The 20,479-nt window shown below is 38.9% G+C and overlaps 1 protein-coding gene across 1 annotated transcript; it reads left to right on the top strand.

Moving 5' to 3' along the window:
- The first annotated feature begins 2,930 nt into the window (after window positions 1-2,930).
- LOC134672908 (slowpoke-binding protein) lies at window positions 2,931-8,451 on the top strand. Its single transcript, XM_063530857.1, has 11 exons — window positions 2,931-3,186; window positions 3,891-4,024; window positions 4,463-4,598; window positions 4,892-4,963; window positions 5,447-5,549; window positions 5,891-6,076; window positions 6,420-6,601; window positions 7,045-7,207; window positions 7,509-7,625; window positions 7,742-7,869; window positions 8,403-8,451. Exons 1-11 carry the CDS (start codon window positions 3,020-3,022, stop codon window positions 8,449-8,451), a joined length of 1,437 nt encoding a protein of 478 aa, XP_063386927.1. The 5' UTR covers window positions 2,931-3,019.
- The last annotated feature ends 12,028 nt before the right edge of the window (window positions 8,452-20,479 follow it).

The following is a 20,479-nucleotide window of genomic DNA, read 5'->3' as shown; positions in this document are numbered from 1 at the left end:
GATGCGTTCCTTTGCGTTTAAGAGTTCTCTCAAATCTGATGTAATCCCTGGTACATTGAAGAGCGTTTTCACATTGTCTGATCCGATATCGGATGTTGGATACAAAGAACAAAAATTAAAAAAGTGCGTCTTTATATATTTTTATACATTTAACTATTGTTTGTTGTTCAAAAGAAAACGTTAAGATAGAAACAAAGGCACTTGATGCCATGGGGCTTTTTCTAGCAGCTGTTTTTCTCTAAAGCTCGTCCGATATCCGATATCGGATCAGACAATGTAAAAACGTTCCAAGGCTTATAACATATTGTTCTAATTAAAGTAGGTAATTCGGGGTAAGGGTCTCTTGAAATAAGACAGTGTAAGTTTTTAAGAAAAGTTGGGTTTTACCATGTACACAAAAGTTTTTGACCTTTAATTTTGATAAATTATATATGTGTGTTTTTAAATGTTGTCGAAATACATACAGAGCGCGACGCAGCGCCGCGTCCGCGCCGCGTCCACGCCGCGCGACCGCGGCACATGCTAACAGGTTACCGACGTCAAACAGACTGCGTCCCGCCGGTATCACGCCCCGCTTCTGTCGCGCCCCGCGCCGCGCGGCCCCTTGCGTCCGCGCGGCGCGTGCGCAGCGCTGCGCCGAGCGAACGCGGCGGCCCGCCGCGTCGCGCAAGGTCACATCAGTAGGATCGGACGTTAGGCAGCGAGCGGTGCGCCGCGTTCCCGCGCGGCCGCGCCGCGTTCACGCGCGCCTTGAGGGCGTGTTGAGAGCGTGAGGCCGGCGCGATCGGCGCGCGCCCTGTTTGACCAGGCTTCGCGTCGGCATCACGCGGCGCGGACGCGGCGCTGCGTCGCGCTCTGTGTGTGGCCAAGCCTTTAAATAATTATATTGAGACAGAGTACCTACATATATCTAATTATTTTGTATTTTATGATAGTTAGCGTCAAATATATAAACTCATGTGATAAATTCTATTTTTTTATTATTACTTATAGTTTTTTTAAATTTTAATTACACTCATATAAAACTACAAAAGTGCGATTGACACCAATTTCTACCACCTACATTCAGTAGGTAGGTGTTTAGAGAATCGGATTAGTCGCGGGTACAAGTACACATCAAACAGCATCGAATGGGTGTTTACGCGGAATTAGTCAATACTGCGTACAACTGAAAGCGCTTATTATAAATGGTAAACAACAATAGGTATTTATTTACCGACCGACGACGACCGGTCTGGTCTTGTGGGTAGTGTCCCTGCCTATGAAGCCGATGGTCCTGGGTTCGAATCCTCGTAAGGGCATTTATTTCTATGATAATACGCATCTTACTCTTAGTATCTTTGCAAATACATGTTTAAATTCAAGTCAAATTCACTGAGCTAGGTGGGCGCTAGGATAGAAGAGTGGAAAAAAGGTCTTCCTCTTTTCTCTGTCTATTTTTAGTGGATTCTAGATACTGCTTTTGATAAGCTACGTGCATACCGCTACGCCGTAGCCCGTAGCTTATTAAAGTTCGCATGTAGCCACTGATGTTTCACCTCTACGAAGCATTTTCGCTACATATCGGAAAATCTGTTATCGGTTACGATGTAGCGCTACGACCGTAACTCTAACTGGTTTTGACACGACCTTGACATCTCGCACGACTTTCACTTCATTTCGCATGCACCAAGCTAGGGATCAGAACCAGTTTTTCGCAAAAACTTCGAAATAACTATGTTACATATATTTCGTATTGTTTTATACTACAAATGTAGGGCTCAGTTTGCGTTTTTAGGTAACGAAGTCGTATTATTAGATTGCTCAATTAGAAGTAAAATAATTAACAAAGAACGAAAAAATACCGTTTTCGTTCACATACAAAAAATACCGGTATCCGATCCCTGCAAAAATCAACAGGAAGCGTCCTTCAAAGTCATATCAAAACCACATAAATTTACAACCGGATCTACTTATCGCGAATTTATTTTAAAATTACCTTTATTTAGCGACGTTAAGTGATTGATGTGATTTAATACGTGTTCAAAACGCGAAAGTTTTAAATGTTATATATCAAAACCATTTCAAAACCCTAGCGAATTGTTAAAATATAAATTCAGGTTCAGTGAAATAATCTGAAAGCGTGCGCGCGTTTTGGATGTCAAAGACAATGGCGGATAGCTGGCGTTTCTGAATCACACAGCACTTTCTAGCATTCGTACATTAATTCCACGGTTATTACTACGTAGATGTTCAATAGGTCGGCCAAAGCCTCGCTTGTACGGTTTCAATTAGCCACGATCCCGCTGACACACTTCAGTGGTCGACACTGGTGTACAGAATACACGTTTTACATATTACCTAATACCCTTTTAAATAAAATTTACGCCTTGATTCAGACGGTTCGTAGACTACGGTGTGGTTATGTTTGATTATGTAATTAATAAATTAAATTAAATAATCATTTATTTCGGAATTTAAATTTGTGTTGTGTTTAGAAAAAAAATATATAAGTACCTACTTTTGTTTACCATATCCGCTTGTTAAGGTTGTATTTTTCTTTGAATTCAGCGTGCAAAGTTAATACTTATTCCAGATTTTATATTAACGGAAAAAATTGAAAAAATGAAATGGAATGGTTTTTTTTTGCAAAGTTAATATTCAGAGACTTTTTTGATGTAAATGGAGAGGTGGATCACTGTGTTTCACTTAGCATGCAAGCAGCAAAGTTTAGTCAACGGTCGTGGCTTAAAACTCTCGCCACGCTCTAGTTTCCACTTTTGAACCACTCTCAACGTGGTTCTATTTTGGAATTTTTCGCCTGCGCGGGTTTTCAAATCAAATATCGTTTATTTTCGGGCAACTAAATAGTTAATTTCATCTTTATCTCATTTTAAATGAAGTCTCAAATTCAATACTAGAAAATAATTTTCTTTGGCTTTCACGAACCGTCTGATTTAAGGGTCTGCTATTTACTTTACAGTGTTTTTAAAAAAATGTTATATCTTCGAAATGTGAGGTGTTAATTATTCAAGTTTTAATGAAATTCAAGTTTGACAAGCTTAAGCATTATCTCCATCGCAAGTTCAAGATGTTTAACCTGTACAAGCATATGCAACAGGCCAATAATGGCGAGAAGGAGCAGAAGGAACCGGAATACACGGGCCACGACCGATTCTGTCAGGAGCGGCCGAGATCGACTTACAGGTGAGTCACCTTTTCACCTCGGCAATCAATCAATCAATCAATCAATCAACATTTATTCAGCAAATAGGCCACAAGGGCACTTTTACACGTCAACGGCAAGGCACAAATCATGGTTGCGTAATCCATTAAGCCCCACTTGCACTATCCCACCTAACCCGGGGTTAACCGGTTAAACCGTTAACCCAGTGTCAAACTGTACTGGTAACCATGGTAACTCCAGGTTTAACCGGTTAATCCGGGTTAGTGGGATGGTGCAAGTGGCCCTAAGTCTTTTCTGGTAAAAGACGAGGTGTACTGCTGGGCTAAATTTTGTACTTTTTGGGCGCTGTACTTTTTATTATGTTCACGAAATGATCTTGTCAAAATAGGTGTATATGTAATGTAGTAATAGTACCAAATGTAATTTAATAATGTATGCTGATGATAAAAACACTGTTATAAATGCTAAATGCAATAGATTTTAATGATGCATTCCCGTAATCCTTAAATAAGCGCGCTCTTACATACAGGGCACCCGCGGCACCCTTTACGCTGTAAGGTCGAGCGAAGCACGATATTCAGAGTATCTTTTGGATTTACAGTACCCTACTATTATGAATGGTTGACGCTGGACAATTACTGCACATAGGAATTTGGAAGAAATGCCTATAAAAAAATATGTACCTATATTTTTATGAAATAAAGAATTTTGTATTTTTCTATAGGAAGAAGAAACGTCGTGGAGCGTGCAGGAGAGCGCAGTCCGCAGCCGAACTGAACCCTGAGTCCATAGCGGCGGCCAACCGGAGGGACGCGTTCCGGATCCGATCCGTGTCCACGGACAAGGATGAAAGCGAGGGTACGGGCCTGTTAATAATTTTTTTAAATTAAAGTGACTCACAGTCATATTCTGATTTGAATAGCAGGTTATGAATTAGATCTAGATTTCATTTTTTTTTTCATTTTGAGTAGTGGATGTGAGTCGTCGGTCCTCGTTAGAGATAAGGGCGGCCGGTTGCTAATTATTTAATAAAAGCTACCTATATTTGTTGTGTTTTGTGGTGACTTATTTGGCCTTGTTCCAAGTTTTCAATCCCTCGCCATGATTGGCGGTTTTAAATATCTGGATTAGTTATGGATTATGATCTGGTAAGTGTTATGAAAATCAGAATAAGCCTGTGAGCCGGACAACGTAAACCACAAAGCATTGCCAGCTTTATAAAATTTTACGGTTCATCTCACATGTTTCACGAATTTGGTATACCGATTAATTGCTAAACAAGTTTTCCGTGTACAGAGGAGAACTCGGAGAAGACCCCGCTGGTGGCGCAGAAGATCGACTCGCTGGCCAAGCTGTTGTTCAACAAGTCCATCATTGGTTCTGGCTCCGGCAAGTCTTCGCCTTGCACTTCAGAACCCCCTTCCTCCCCGAAGTAAGTTTGGTATGGTAAAACGCATTCACTGCCACTCTCTTTTCCTGGAAATTCACCAGGTGCCGCACTTTGCTGTCACTATATACCTAATATGAACGCATCTGTGCGTCAAAGGCACAGCGTGAAAGTTACGGTGACGCATATATGCGTTGGTGGCAGTAAATGCGATAAGTACCTACCTCAGAAACAAATCCCTTAGGCCCTTTAGACTAGACAGCTGGTTGTCTTGAGATAGTATAGAAAATTCCAGAAAACTTTGTCTTCACTAGTTAATTGATGTTTTAAACTTGCAGAGTCGGCGAGAGGTCCATGGAGAACTCGGCAGCATTCATAGTTTGCTCGGAATATTTATCACAGACTTCACGGTAAGTACTGTCGCCATTAAATATGATCAGCTAAGGTGCTCAAAAACATCTAAATACTTTAACGTCTTCATAAGCTTTGTTAAGGCATTTGTGAATTCAATACCTTGACCGCTCCGATGTACCTACCTGATTGCGACCGTAATCGTACCTACATACTCGTATACTAAGTCCATCTAAGGATTCTAAGGTATCATGTTTTGTTGTTTCACGGTCGTTCAAGCTTAGGTATACCGACGGACAATTGGCCTACGCAGTCCCTAGTACGGACAATTCAGAGATTCGACTTTGCATTCTTTGCAATACCCATGCTGGGATGTGTCGGTATCTTAATATCGACGTCAAAAGAATATACATATAACGTTTGCACTCCAAGAATAAGGTATAGTTTCTGCCAAATCTGCAAACTTAGCGTACATGGACAATAAAGCGGCTAAAGCTGTTTGTATGTAAGTATAAAAATATTTAAAATTGCCTATTTTTCAGGTATGACCTAATATCACAACTGAGCACGATCGGCTCGCGGCCCAACAAGTACTGGTTCGCAGTGCACGACAACTCTATCAAAACCGACCGTCTTCTTTCTTTGGTAAGGTTAAAATAAGTTGTCCTTTTAGGTATACTGCAAGTTTTACTGACATAAAAGTGGATATGTTCTGAAAAGAATAAGGGAGAGGTTTTGTCTCACGACGATTTCGATGTACATAGTCACCATCCGATGAAATCTTATTAGAGCCTTATAAAAAGATCGTGGCATGCCTTCTAGTTCAAGTCTCCTGTGAAGCAACGAAGAAATGTGAAGCCTCTACAAATAAATACCAAAATTCCTTATATTATAAATATGGCGTTCATAGTGAGGTCTCCACATTTTGTCACTGTATTTTCCTAGCACCTGTTTTAGTTTCTGACACCTTTTCTTGTATTTCACAGATGCCTCTGCCCAGTAAATGTCCCATCGAGTTCAGCGAGCGCTCCCGAGCGCTCATCGTGGAGCTATTCCGTTCTGTCCACCACCCGTACATCTACCCGGTCTTGGACTTGGAGGCCTTTAGTGGACATGCACTGACAGTAATGCCTTTTAATGCGCGAGGCAGCCTAAAGGACCTCATTTACAAGGTTAGGAAGCTTATAATACTTTCGAGTGAGCATGAGTGTGGCATACGAACACGTTTAGTTTGCAACTGACAATGTTTGACGTTGTATCCAGTTGTCATGTCATAACAGTGAATATTTCGGCACCATTAGCCATGGTTCACGTCGTTAGACGGAAATTTCTGGATTCTGGAACTCTGCCGGCTCAGATTTGGCAGTCTAAACCTGAATTGAGCATTCCCTCCAGAAATTATCCAAATTATGTACCTAGCTATGTGTATTATGATTTAGTCTGGATCACCTGATTTGGTTTTATACCACCTGATATTACTTTCACTAACTCTCTTAATTTTTCTCAACATTGTAGAGCACATGGAACGAAGACTACAGCCGCAAGTACGACTCGGGTGGCACTGGCCTCCCGGCCTGGCAGGTGGCCCGCTTCGGCCGGCAGATACTCGAGGGCCTCACCTTCCTCAGGGAGAAGGGATTCCCGCCCTTCCGACATCTGCACTCGGGGAACGTGATGGTTCAAAATGGCGTGGCAAGGTGAGTTACAAGGATAGCATGATTTGAGAGATAATAAATAAGTGGCGCCCAACGTGGGGCTTATACCATACTAGTTCAAATGAATAAAAAAGGTGGAGTATCCAAGACGACGCCACTTTAAGAGCATAAGGAATAAAAAAAATGTATCGCTTCGCTGCGATAGATGCGCATGAAAGGCCAGATGGTAATTTCCACATACCTACTTTTCGAATGGCGTTGATTATACTTGCCACCTTGTCTACGTCTCTAGGATTCCTAAAAGCTTTTTAACCACGTCAGTGGCAAATAAGTATACAGGCGATGGCTTGTATGTGTATAGTCCTGGTGTAGGCTATGGCATCAGATGTGATATTTTTTCCACGAGCAAAATCCAAGACCTGTACACAGCGTAACTTAGCCAATTTTATTTTTAAATACCTGACAAATTAAACTGAACTCCCCAGGATATGCGCTCTAGAGAACACATTGATCGGCGCCTCTCCCCGCATCCCGGCGACGGCGGAACACGTCGAGGCCCTCAGCTTCGGCCGCGTGCTGTACGAGATGTGCGCAGGCACCGACCTGGATTTATCGCTGCTGCCGGACTTGATACCGAACTATCCTCATGTAAGTATTGGAATGTTTTGTAATTTTTTTTTAAATATTAATTGAAACTGAGAGTCGTATTGGAGATGTTCCGAAACATAGTTCTATGATGTACATTGTCTGTCGAATTTAGATTTTTCCATATACTAAGCATTTTCCAAGCCGTTAATTTGTTTTGTCCGAGTGGATTTTCTTCTAAAACTGAACATTTTAAAACATGTGATTGTAATATGATCGAAAGCCAGTTTTTATTTTCCATGCTCTAAAATAGCTGAAAATCCTCTTTAAATTGACAACGGTGACGGTTGTTTTAATTTCGCAGATAGTGGAGATGATCGAGCTAATCTTCGGACCCCGTACACCGAGTCTCCATGAGTTGCTGCTTTGCGAGGTGTTCCGCAAGATCGATCTGCGGGAAATGAAGGGCTCTTGTCTGCCGGTGAGTCTATCGTAATCCTACTGTTGATTGAGTTAGTATTTAGTCTGCGAGCTAGAGCTGCGAGCTTACACGAGCTGCTGCTTTGCGAAGTTTAATGTTGGTCTTATTATTTCCAGAACTTCAACCAGCGGCTATCCCGCTCCTGCCTGTCCCTCCTCAGCGAGGTGGCTCGCCGGCAGCCCGGCTGCCGTACTCCTCCGGCGCGATCTTTGCGTGGCTCTCCTTGCACGCCGCCCGCGAGAAGGTATACTCTGGCACACCAGCTTTGTCAGTAGAAGCAGGCAGCTAATTTGAAAAATGTAGGCACGATGAATTTGATCACGCCTTTTCTACTGACAATGTTGGCTTGCCAGTTTATAGTTCAGAAGTTTCAAAATAACGCACGGCTAATACAAGTTGACTCTAGCCTTAGAGTCAACGGTACAGACGGAATGCATCCCGACTGCAACGTGTATGGAAACTGTACGCCGATGTTGCAGTTCCCACGCAAGTGTCGTTACCGGGATGCTGCTTAAAACATCTGACACCTGACTAGTTCTGTGGCTAAGATAGAGATTACCAACAAATTCGCGCAAAAAAATTGACGAAACGTATGGGCCCCTGGGGTTTATATTATTTCACGATTTTCATATCGCTCCCTTGGTAAACCTTGTTCAATATGACTTAATAACACATTAAAATTAGACTAAATAATTGATCTTAATAAAATGCTAGCTATAAAGGCTGATTTATCATTATTTTAGGAGTATTTTCATAATCTTTTTATTTCGTTTTCAGGAGACATTTTGCGGTCGATCAAGATTATACTGAAGAGTGGCAGTGGTGAATTTTGCTTTATATTTGTCCGTTTTACTTTGTACGCATGTATTTTATTTGGCAGTAATTTAATAAAGGATTGGAATAATTTATTTTTGTTTTATTTGTTTAACTATTTATACAGGGTTACTTTTTTACCAGTACAATAAATCAACATACGTAATTGTTGCCAAAAATAAAAAATACCAGCATTCTTTGTTACTACTATTTGGGAACAAAAAAACAAAAATACCAATGCCCGAACTTATCCGCTAAAGTACTAGAAAATGTGGATGCCTTACGCATCAATTAGCAAACGCACGAACTGGCAACTGTTTGTTTACGTTATCGCGCGCGATTTAGCGAGCGGCTTAGTGCAACCAGAAATTACTAAATTGGTGAAGGATAAATTAATTAAAGCGAAATAAAAAATAAAAATTTATTTGTGCAATGTGATCTATTATTAATGATGTGGTAAAATTTATTGTACCGGTAAAAAAGTAAACCTGTATATGGTGGTGGTAAAAAAGTGGGTTCAGACTTCGGTTGTCGCCAGACACAGCACTGTATCGTGGTCTGTTGAAAAATTGGGGGATCCGACAGGCTCCAATTAATACTTAAAAAATTGGACTTAAAAATACATGTGTATGTAGAGACTTACCTGCACTCCTGCAGGCAAACTGTAAATACCGTTTTGCAGGGACCTGTAATACCTGTATTATCACAATCCAGATTCTATGAGATATAACCTATGGCTGCGATGTGAGATAGTTTATCCAAAGACATATGTAACTTCGTATAAGAAAAAAACGTACCTCGGATATCAAGAAAGTCATTCTCGGATAGATGGCGCACACACCTTTGGCCTATGCTTGGCTGCATGGCGTGACACCGTTTCATATTTAACAATTTTAACACATAGATATCAATGAATGAAGACGGTTCAAAATGATATAAAAATAATAAAATCATTTATCCATATATATAATTTTTTTTGATAATTTTATATGTCTATATTTTGAGTTTCAGTCGTGTGACGATAGATGGCAGTAAATTTACAGTGACTACAAAATTTACTATGACAAGACCCCTCTATACTATCTATTCTCTTTGGTTTATCTAAATGTATATTGATACCAATGTTTACATACAAATATACTCCAGTGGATTGATAACATCTAGTCTATTGACTTTTGATATTGGTAACACACTAAGTGATTGCGAATTGTGATTGATTCAGTAGCCATATGATTTCGAAATCTATTTGTTAGGTTTTAAAGTCGGTTTTAGGAATACATGTAGGTACGAGTACCTACAGTTTAAACTAATGGTCAGTTGTACTAGCTACAGTAAATTGATCGATTGATTATTAACGTCTATTGCGTCTATCAATTGTGAACTTTGAAACTTCGTGTAGGTACCAGAATTTAGTGAATTTATTAGGTGTAAACAAGTTGTTTACAAATGTAGTGTGTATACAGGTTGGAAAGATAAGTCGGGCCCTGGAGGGAAACTACCTTATATCCTTAAGCTGGCTCATTTTACTTAAAGGAGACATTCCTTTATTTTTTTAAAGAAACAAAACTGCATTTAAATATTGTTCTTTTTTAGGGTTCCGTACCCAAAGGGTAAAACGGGACCCTATTACTAAGACTTCGCTGTCCGTCCGTCCGTCCGTCCGTCCGTCCGTCCGTCCGTCCTTCCGTCCGTCCGTCCTTCCGTCCGTCTGTCTGTCACCAGGCTGTATCTCATGAACCGTGATAGCTAGACAGTTGAAATTTTCACAGATGATGTATTTCTGTTGCCGCTATAACAACAAATACTAAAAACAGAATAAAATAAAGATTTAAGTGGGGCTCCCATACAGCAAACTTGATTTTTGCTTTATGGTACGGAACCCTTCGTGCGCGAGTCCGACTCGCACTTGCCCGGTTTTTTTTCATTTTGGCTTGTCTAAAAAAATCATAAGTACTAAATACTAGATTTTATGGATATTTTGTAAGACAGACGAATGTAAGACCTTATGTTTCTTGGAGAAATATTATCATTAACATTAACTGTATCGACTAGTAGAATAAAATTGCGAGTCTTTATTTTTTGGAATTATTAGTCGATTTGAGTCCCGGGCGAGGCAAGCGAATTTTAGAAAATCTTTGAATGCAGTTTTGTTTCTTTTTAAAAATAAAGGAATGTCTCCTTTAAGTAAAATGAGCCAGCTTAAGGATTTAAGGTAGTTTCCCTCCAGGGCCCGACTTATCTTTCCATCCTGTATATTACCATACTATAACTACTATAACATACTATAACCATGTCATATTATTTTAAATTTTTTATTGTATTTTAATGTAATAAACATGATGATGATGATATCATTGTGAGGAATGTTAAAACGTGCTTTTAATTTCTTCGCATTGCTTACTTAAGTTATGTCCCTCATATTACGGGTTGCTTGCATTTGGGGATTCTATATATTATTATACTCTTTTGCTCTAGGTATGTAATGTAGAGTCCGTAGAGCTTGAATATGATAACAAAAACCGGGCAAGTGCGAGTCGGACTCGCGCACGAAGGGTTCCGTACAATAAAGCAAAAAAAAAATGCAAAAAGAAAACGGTCACCCATCCAAGTACTGACCACGCCCGACGTTGCTTAACTTTGGTCAAAAATCACGTTAGCTGTATGGGAGCCCCACTTAAATCTTTATTTTTTATTCTGTTTTTAGTATTTGTTGTTATAGCGGCAACAGAAATACATCATCTGTGAAAATTTCAACTGTCTATTAGCTATCATGGTTCGTGAGATACAGCCTGGTGACAGACAGACGGACGGACGGACGGACGGACGGACGGACGGACGGACGGACAGACGGACAGGGAAGTCTTAGTAATAGGGTCCCGTTTTACCCTTTGGGTACGGAACCCTAATAGTGTCTGTTCTCATCGTACCAGTACCTATTTCCTACTACCTACTCTTTGGACTCTATATCGGGGATCTCGGAAACGGCTCTAACGATTTCGATGAAATTTGCTATATGGGGGTTTTCAGTGCCGATAATTCGATCTAGCTAGATCTTATCTCTGGGAAAACGCGTATTTTTGAGTTTTTATGCGTTCCGGGCAAAGCTCGGGTCTCCCAGATATTTCCTACATATATTCTACCTACTTTCTCTTATTAGTCTGTGGCATGGTCTGTGGAGTGTAGAAGTAATGCCTCTACACTCCATAGTTTGAACTATGATTTTTGAAAGATCTGTTGTCAGATCTGTTGGTGAAGAAACGTGTTATTTTCTCACTATTTTGTTGATGTATTGTTGTGTTGTAATTTATTAGGTCTAAATTATTGTATTTTTGAATAATGAAAAAAGTATGCTAGTGTTATCGAAGACTCTATAATATTTCATATATCTCGACCTCCACAAAAACTAAAAGATGAAAATGCACTAATTGTGCAACATACTTTATTTTTCTTCGATTAAATGATCAAAGAAGAAATGGGAATACAACCTGCGTTAATTTAGGAGCATAAGTAAATGCTCTCAAAGCAAACAATAGAAATAAGCAGGTAAGTTATTGAATAGAAAATAATATGTGATTATAATACCTATTGTGTTTTATCAATATATAATTTGAAATAGTTCAATGTCATTCACAAACGAAGAAATGATAAAGGCCAGAAATGATAAGGCTGCCTTATCACAAGAATTGGCACTAGTTTTATGAGAAAAAATGCCATCTGACCTTCCAAGCCATGCCTAGAGGAAGCTAGGAGCACGATTCTGCTTCAACAATTTGCTACGGGTTTGATCTTATTTCGATACGACCTTAATTAAATATCGGCCACGCCACGCTGATTTTTAAAACCTATATAAGTACTTAAATCTAATTCCGGAATTATCGATATTCAGTGGCATCAATCCCGGAATTATAATATCGGAAAATTTGTCCGAGATTCCGGAGTTTCGAAATTCCGGAATTCCGAAATGCAAGACCTACTGATTGGTGCATACGAAATTAATAGTGAAAGCCGTGCGTGCGTGCCAGCGCCAAAGGACCTACCCTACCGTGAACCACGTTCGACGTGTTACCTCCCTGTCACACTTAAGTACGTATTTACAAGTGCGACAGAAGGGCAACACGTCAAACGTGGTTCGCGGTAGGCCCTCAGTCACCTAGAATCTAGGTCCAATAGTTCGTTGTTTGAGCATTAGAAAGAACTTGCAAGAAGGACAAGAAGGTAAGCGATCTTGACATGTCTTTTAATTGAAAAATGCTTTTTAAAAATCAAAAGCAGAATAATATAAATGATCGTATTAGATTCATAATTGTTACATATTTGCCGTAACTTATTTTTAAAATGTGTTTTTCAATTAAAAGACACATCAAGAATGTTTACCTTATTTCTAATGCTAAAAAAAACGAACTATAGATGATCGCCGTGGTCGTATCAAAACCAGTTTAAACCACAACAAATACTCAACCCTAGGTTTTATTGGGATTAGTCCTATTTCCTCTCGATTTTTCCTTCACGGATCACGATAAGTTCCAAGAAACTAATTGGTCCGAGTCCGTAAGTTGGTATACGAACCCGCGACCTTCAGTTTGAATGTCGCACGCGCAGCTTTACGAATTCGGTACCGTTGTTTTGGTCAAACGATAACCTTTGTACCACAATATAATGGGCCCCCCTATAATGGACATTGCTCTATCAGTATAAAATATTGAAATAGGTCATCAGATCAGGTCCATATGTTATCATAATATTGCAATATCATCCGATTTGCATACTTAATTACGAATACAAAATTTCAACTCAATCGGAAACCGGAAAGTGGCTCAAATTCAGCTACCTACCAAGATTTGACCCACACTAACTAACAGGACAAGTTAAATGAAAGTTTGGAAAAACGATATTAATTTATCCAAAGTCCGAGCATACCTCCTGGTTGACATATTTCGTAACTACATTTTACTTCTGTATTGTTTAAACATGAAATTATGGCATGGCAAGCATCATTATGTAAATTGTCCCATCATAGGAGGTATGCAGTTTTACAGCTCCTATTATAAATCCTATAATGGGATTGGGCCAAATACCACTATTTTTTTACATCTGTGCAGTCACAACATAGTGTGTTGTATACTTTATCTCATGGTAAATGCAATTAACAAAACACATTCTAGTTTTCATCAAATATTAATTAATTAAAATTTTATAAATTAACTCACCTCTTTTAGCGAAGTTGTTAAGAATTCGTAGTGGTATTTTTTTTCAGTGACACGACAACTTTTGGGTTGACGCCAATTTCTTAAAAAACAACCAAATTTAATAAAAATTCAAACTGCAGAAACATCTCTAGGACTCTTATTTGTGATAATATACAGCCGTGTTTATAAACTACTTACTTATTTACTACTTATTTTAGAGGATTTGTGGTTTTTTGTCCCATTATCAGTTCCACGTCCATTATAGGGTACACTACTATATAAATTTGTTCATGACGTTATCATTTAAAACTAATTTTGATGTAACTGTGATGTAGTGTGACGAACTTAAGTTCTCAACAGAATTAACCACCCTTATCTCCTACATTTTAAGGTCTTGTATTGATTGACAAGCGTGTTAAAGACATGATTGAAGAAATCGACGAAGGAGTATAGACTCTACGTGGTTGTGATAAGGTAAGTTTTTAATCATACGTTGAGTTCAATTTACAAAGTTCAAGTCTGGTACACAGCGCGTTGTAGGTCAGTGTTTATTTAAATGGATTGATGAAGTGTTTGGGTGAATTTGATTAAGAGGGAAAGAGACAGCGATACTTAATAAAAGAGCGTACTCCTATCGTAAACCCCGAACGAATTTGTAATTGTAACCGAGAGGTTAAAATTTGCAACACTAGAGGAGTGTTGCAGGTGTCCCTGGGCGACGTTGCTTACCATCAGGTGATATGTGTGCCTGTTTTCCTTCTATATTATAAAAAAAATACTTATTTCGGCCGAAAATATTAGACTCGCTAGCCTCGCGTTACTAAACGGCCTCTACAAGCCGATTATGTAATTAATAATCATAATTCCTTATACTGGAGGTCACTGGTTCTACTACTTATCAGAAAAAGGGAAAGGGTCGTGCGTCGTGCATGTTTAAGGCAGCTCATTTGTTTTACAAATGAGTCGGTGAATAATTGGAAACCTCTAAAACCAGTTAATTATTATAAGTTAATGTTGAACAAGAACGAATAGTCTAATAGTCATTAGGTACCTAATACGACCGCTGCTAAGTACACCTAAAAAACTACCTATATTAATTAGCACAGGTGTTGTTGTACTTAAGTGCGGGCCCGCCTTTACGGATTAATATAAGGCAATGATGTTCGAGCGATAGAGATGTACAATACTTAGATAAGGAAATTTCGATTTTCATTAACGCGGTAGAGGGCGTCTGGATGCAATAAAGATTCCTATCTGTCTGGCTGTTATAAATTGGCTCAATCGGCATACAGTCACATAAGATACGATAGTAAAACCCCATCAATATATTATATTAATAAATTTATGAACCTTAAGTTGTTGCTGTAATTGTAGTGTGCGATGCAAATGCAAGATCAAAGTCCAAAGTTATCAATCCGAACAGAATATAATTGCTATCTGCAAGTCAAGTAGGGCTCACTTCGCTCAGTTTATCAGTCTGTGGGCTTGTCTTTATAATGACATTGGTTGAGACGCACCTCCGCGGTGCTGCAGGTGAGTTAGTGCAATTTAAACCTTAAAGTGTGGTGTTAAGGTGTGAAGTGTGGTGAAATTACGGTTAGCATCTATTTTGACTTTCGATCGGTGATTTTTGTGTGTTCAAATCGGGCTTAAGAATGAAAATGAAAATGAAAATAAATAAATAAATGGGTGAACATAAAATATCGTAAATTTTTGGTAGATTTAATACTTTCAATATATTTTAACGAAACGAGAGCAAATCATGTATTAAAGTAGGTAGGTACCTATAGTGTAAACTTTACACCTATAGACTTGTAGTTAGAACTCTTACGACGCATATCTATGCGTATACGTTGTGTACAAAACGTCGAGGTAAAATGAAACTGATCGAATTATATCCAATCGACAGTGAATTTCGTTTTGTTAAAATTAATTGCAAAAAGTGAAAAGTTGTGTAAAATTTACGTTTTTGATTAAGTATAAATTTAAGTTATGTTTTGGTGCGATGCATTATGTAGCTTTTTAATTTATAAAAACAACACAACAGTTCATTTGACAACACAATGCTAATAGTAGATGACTATATTGGGACAGACAGGACACACTGCCGTATTCGAACTTCAAGATATTCACAAGAGACGACACGTAGTAGATCCATTCTAGATACGATAGTTTAGATATCAACTAGTTCTCTTTTGCAGCGCAATTCGGGCAACCAATGTCACTTTTACGTTAGATAGAGGAAGATATAGATGTGAATTAGATCTCTAAGTCATATCCTGTGGAAATCGTTCAAGAGTATCTCCAGAATCGCGCAATTGTCAAATTTGACAGGATAGATCTTAAACATATCGTTATCGTATACTTGGTGATGTCTAATAGATGTCTATTTCATAATCCGAATCGGGCCCACAGGTGTCACCAGTGTCAATACCTAGACTAGAACATTTACGTTAATATGCGATACCTACCCAGCAATACCTATTTGAATATTTTACATCGTCTCTTCCAATTTTTTAAATAGCCAAAGTGTCAGTCATACGTCATACATGGCCTGTCCATGCCCAGTCCCACTTTAGCCTGTCGGTTTTGACCCCAACGTCGACAATGCCTGTTTTGGAACGCAACGTAGTGTTGTACATTTTAATTAAATACTTCATATTTAACTGACGATTCATAAAAGCTATCGCCCTTGCACCCCCCATATAACCATTCCAGTCGCAGAATCATCAAAGTGGTAACTAAATGTCAGATGTGTCGTAACAGAGTCCACACAATGTGTCTAGAATTGTTTCGAAACAAAGTGTCGTCGCCGTGTGTACACTTTTCCGTAACAAGGTGTCGACACATTTGTGTGCACTTTGCGTGCGGTTTGCGACTAAATCTGACAGCAAATTTGTGACAGCAAATGTCAATATAAAATACCTCTTGAAAACCAAGGTTTGTCAAACTACTATTAGTGTCTCGTGTGCTCGTAAGTAATTCTAGTAAGTCATCATGGGCGATGCAAATGATAATAATCGACCAAAACCATATAAACACCCAACACCCGTCAACCTTTTACAGAAAAGTTTTTAAAGAAATGCAATAAGCTACTTAGGTCAGCCAACGAATGCTCAAAAAAGTTGTAGAGGGAAATGCTCGGAACACAATTTTTGACTCTGTAACTTGGTTTGGACAAGTTAGGAGGTGAACATATCAAAAGTCCCCGGCCGTAGCCCTTGAGCGGGGGGAAGAGAGGGGGCTTTGAATGTCCCATTTTCCGGTTTTTCGATTATATCTCGGAAACTATGCATCTTAGCGACATGGCCACTTATACAAAATGAAAGTTAATTTAATTTGTTACAAGTTTATTCAGTCAATTTTTTCGATATGTTGAATAGTTTTTGAGATATCCGCTCTTGAAAGTTTAGTTAGGGCTCTCAATTTTATCTTGATATATCTACATCAGTGAAGGTGCTAGGCCGTGTATGGTATCGTTTTCGTATAAATCTGGGTTGCTGAATCCATTTAACATGGAAACCATTCCACAAAATAAAAAAAATCTTTTTAGGGTTCCGTACCTCAAAAGCATAAAACGGAATCCTTATAGGATCACTCGTGCGTCTGTATGTCTGTCTGTCTGAATACACAAAATAGTTCTTTACCTATAGATGACAGGAAAACCTATTAGAAATGTGCAGTCAAGCGCGAGTCGGACTTAATGTACGGAACCCTTAATACGCGAGTCCGATTCGCACTTGGTCGGTTTTTTTAAACTCCTCTTGACGCTTAACCGCTGAACCGATTTCGTTGAAATTTGGTATAGAAATAGTTTGCATCCCGGAACAGGACATAGGATAGATCTTATAACCAAAATCATCTTTTGAAGGTGTGAAAAGTGGCGTGGAAATTTGTACGGGAAATCAATAACCGCTGAACCGATTTATATTAAATTTGGGAAGGTCTACATCTTTGATTTAGTTAAAAATGATAAAAAAAAACATGACTTCAAACCTAAACTTAAACAGTATTAACTTCAAGAAGTCAATTCTGAATTCCCCCCTACACCTCATTTCACACCTTTGAAGGATGATTTTTGAGATAACTTATTATGTCCTGTCTCGGGACTCAAAATATATGTGTACTAAATTTAAATTAAAACTGTTCAGCAGTTTAAGCGTGAAGAGGAGTTTAAGAGAAAGTAAGTTTATATGTTTTTACTTTGGAATGGTGTCAATGTGATACCATAACTAAATTTGGTACTGCGAATTTATACGAAAACGATACCAAACATGGCCTCGTAGCTTTACTGTTGTAGAAGTCAAAATAAAATTGAGAGCCCTAAATTCTTATTACTTGACCAAACTTGTGTAGAAGGAAAAGGAAAAATAAAAGTCTTCGGTAGGATTATAAGACACAAATATAATTTTTTTTTGCGTTACTACATATTTCAATTATCAAATATAAACATACCTTGATTGTATTATTCTAGTGAGATCCTCACAGATAAACAAAACCATTTACTTAAAAAATTACAAGGTCGAAATGTCACGGAACTTGTGAGAGTAATACGTGAAAAATAAAAACTTTTATGACAAATAAATCTGGACACAATTTAAGAAGCATCCAATTGCGTCGAGGAATCATCTGTATGTTTGCTTGTTTCATTACCTCCTCGCTTCTTTTTTTGTCCTTTGTATTCTGTAGCAATTTGTTAGATCTGAAAATAAAGATAACTTGCGTCGTCACGGATGTCGATTTATAGGTTTTAGGGAGTGCAGAATTCGAAAACGATGATCATTTTATAATCCAAGATGGCCGCTACGTATTTTGTCAGAAAAGTCGTCATGAATATCGTTTTATAGGTTTTAGGAAGTGCCGATTTCGAAAATGATGACCAGTTTGGAATCCAAGATGTGTGCCGTGCACTTTGTCATAAAAGTCGTCATGGATATCGTTTTATAGGTTTTAGGGAGTGCAGAATTCGAAAATGATGACCATTTTGGATTCCAAGATGTCTGCCGTGCACTTTGTCATATAAGCCGTCATAGATGTTGATTTATAGGTGTTAGGAAGAGCAGATTTCGATAATGATGACCATGACCAACAAAACGACATCCATGTCGACTTTTAACATAGTGCATGGCCGCCATCTTCGATTCCCAAATAGTTATTATTTTCGAAATCTGCGCTCCCTAAAACCTATAAAACGACAGCCATGACGACTTTAATGACATACTGCATGGCCGCCATTTTGGATTCCAAAATGGTCATCATTTTCGAAATCAGGGCCCCCTAAAACCTATAAAACGACACCCATGACAACTTTTATGACATAGTGCGTGGCCGCAATTTTGGATTCCAAAATGGCCATCATTTTCGAAATCTGCGTCCCCTAAAACCTACAAAACGACATCCATGACGACTTTTATGACATAGTGCATGGCCGCCATCTTGGAATCCAAAATGGTCATCGTTTTCGAAATCTGCGCCCCCTAATACCTATAAAACGACACCCATGACGACTTTTATGACATAGTGCATGGCCACCATTTTGGAATCCAAAATGGTCATCATTTTCTAAATCTGCGCCCCCCAAAACCTATAAAACGACACCAACGACAAGTTTTGTTGGTCATGGTCATCATTTTCGAAATCTGCTCTTCCTAACACCTATAAATCAACATCTATGACGGCTTATATGACAAAGTGCACGGCAGACATCTTGGAATCCAAAATGGTCATCATTTTCGAATTCTGCACTCCCTAAAACCTATAAAACGACACCCATGACAACTTTTATGACATAGTGCGTGGCCGCCATTTTGGATTCCAAAATGGCCATCATTTTCGAAATCTGCGTCCCCCAAAACCTATAAAACGACACCCATGACGACTTTTATGACATAGTGCATGGCCGCCATCTTGGAATCCAAAATGGTCATCGTTTTCGAAATCTGCGCCCCCTAATACCTATAAAACGACACCCATGATGACTTTTATGACATAGTGCATGGCCACCATTTTGGAATCCAAAATGGTCATCATTTTCTAAATCTGCGCCCCCCAAAACCTATAAAACGACACCCATGACAACTTTTATGACATAGTGAGTGGCCGCCATTTTGGATTCCAAAATGGCCATCATTTTCGAAATCTGCGTCCCCTAAAACCTACAAAACGACATCCATGACGACTTTTATGACATAGTGCATGGCCGCCATCTTGGAATCCAAAATGGTCTTCGTTTTCGAAATCTGCTCCCCCTAATACCTATAAAACGACACCCATGACGACTTTTATGACATAGTGCATGGCCACCATTTTGGAATCCAAAATGGTCATCATTTTCTAAATCTGCGCCCCCCAAAACCTATAAAACGACACCCATGACAACTTTTATGACAGTGCATGGCTGCCATTTTGGATTTCAAAATGGTCATCATTTTCTAAATCGGGGCCCCCTAAAACCTATAAAACGACTTTTATGACATAGTGCATGGCCGCCATTTTGGAATCGAAAATGGTTATCGTTTTCGAAATCTGCGCCCCCCAAAACCTATAAAACGACACTCATGTTAACTTTCATGACATAGTGCATGGCCGCCATTCTGGATTCCAAAATGTCATCATTTTCGAAAGCGGGGCCCCCTAAAACCTATAAAACGACATCCATGACGACTTTTATAACATAGTGCATGGCCGCCATTTTGGAATCCAAAATGGTCATCGTTTTCGTAATCTGCGCCCCCTAAAACCTATAAAACGACACCCATGACGACTTTTATGACATAGTGCATGGCCACCATTTTGGAATCGAAAATGGTCATCATTTTTTAAATCTGCGCCCCCCAAAACCTATAAAACGACATC

This window comes from Cydia fagiglandana, chromosome 17 (assembly GCF_963556715.1).
Source record: "Cydia fagiglandana chromosome 17, ilCydFagi1.1, whole genome shotgun sequence".
In the NCBI taxonomy this organism is placed as follows: Eukaryota; Metazoa; Arthropoda; class Insecta; order Lepidoptera; family Tortricidae; genus Cydia; species Cydia fagiglandana.
This window is presented reverse-complemented; position numbering and strand designations above follow the sequence as displayed.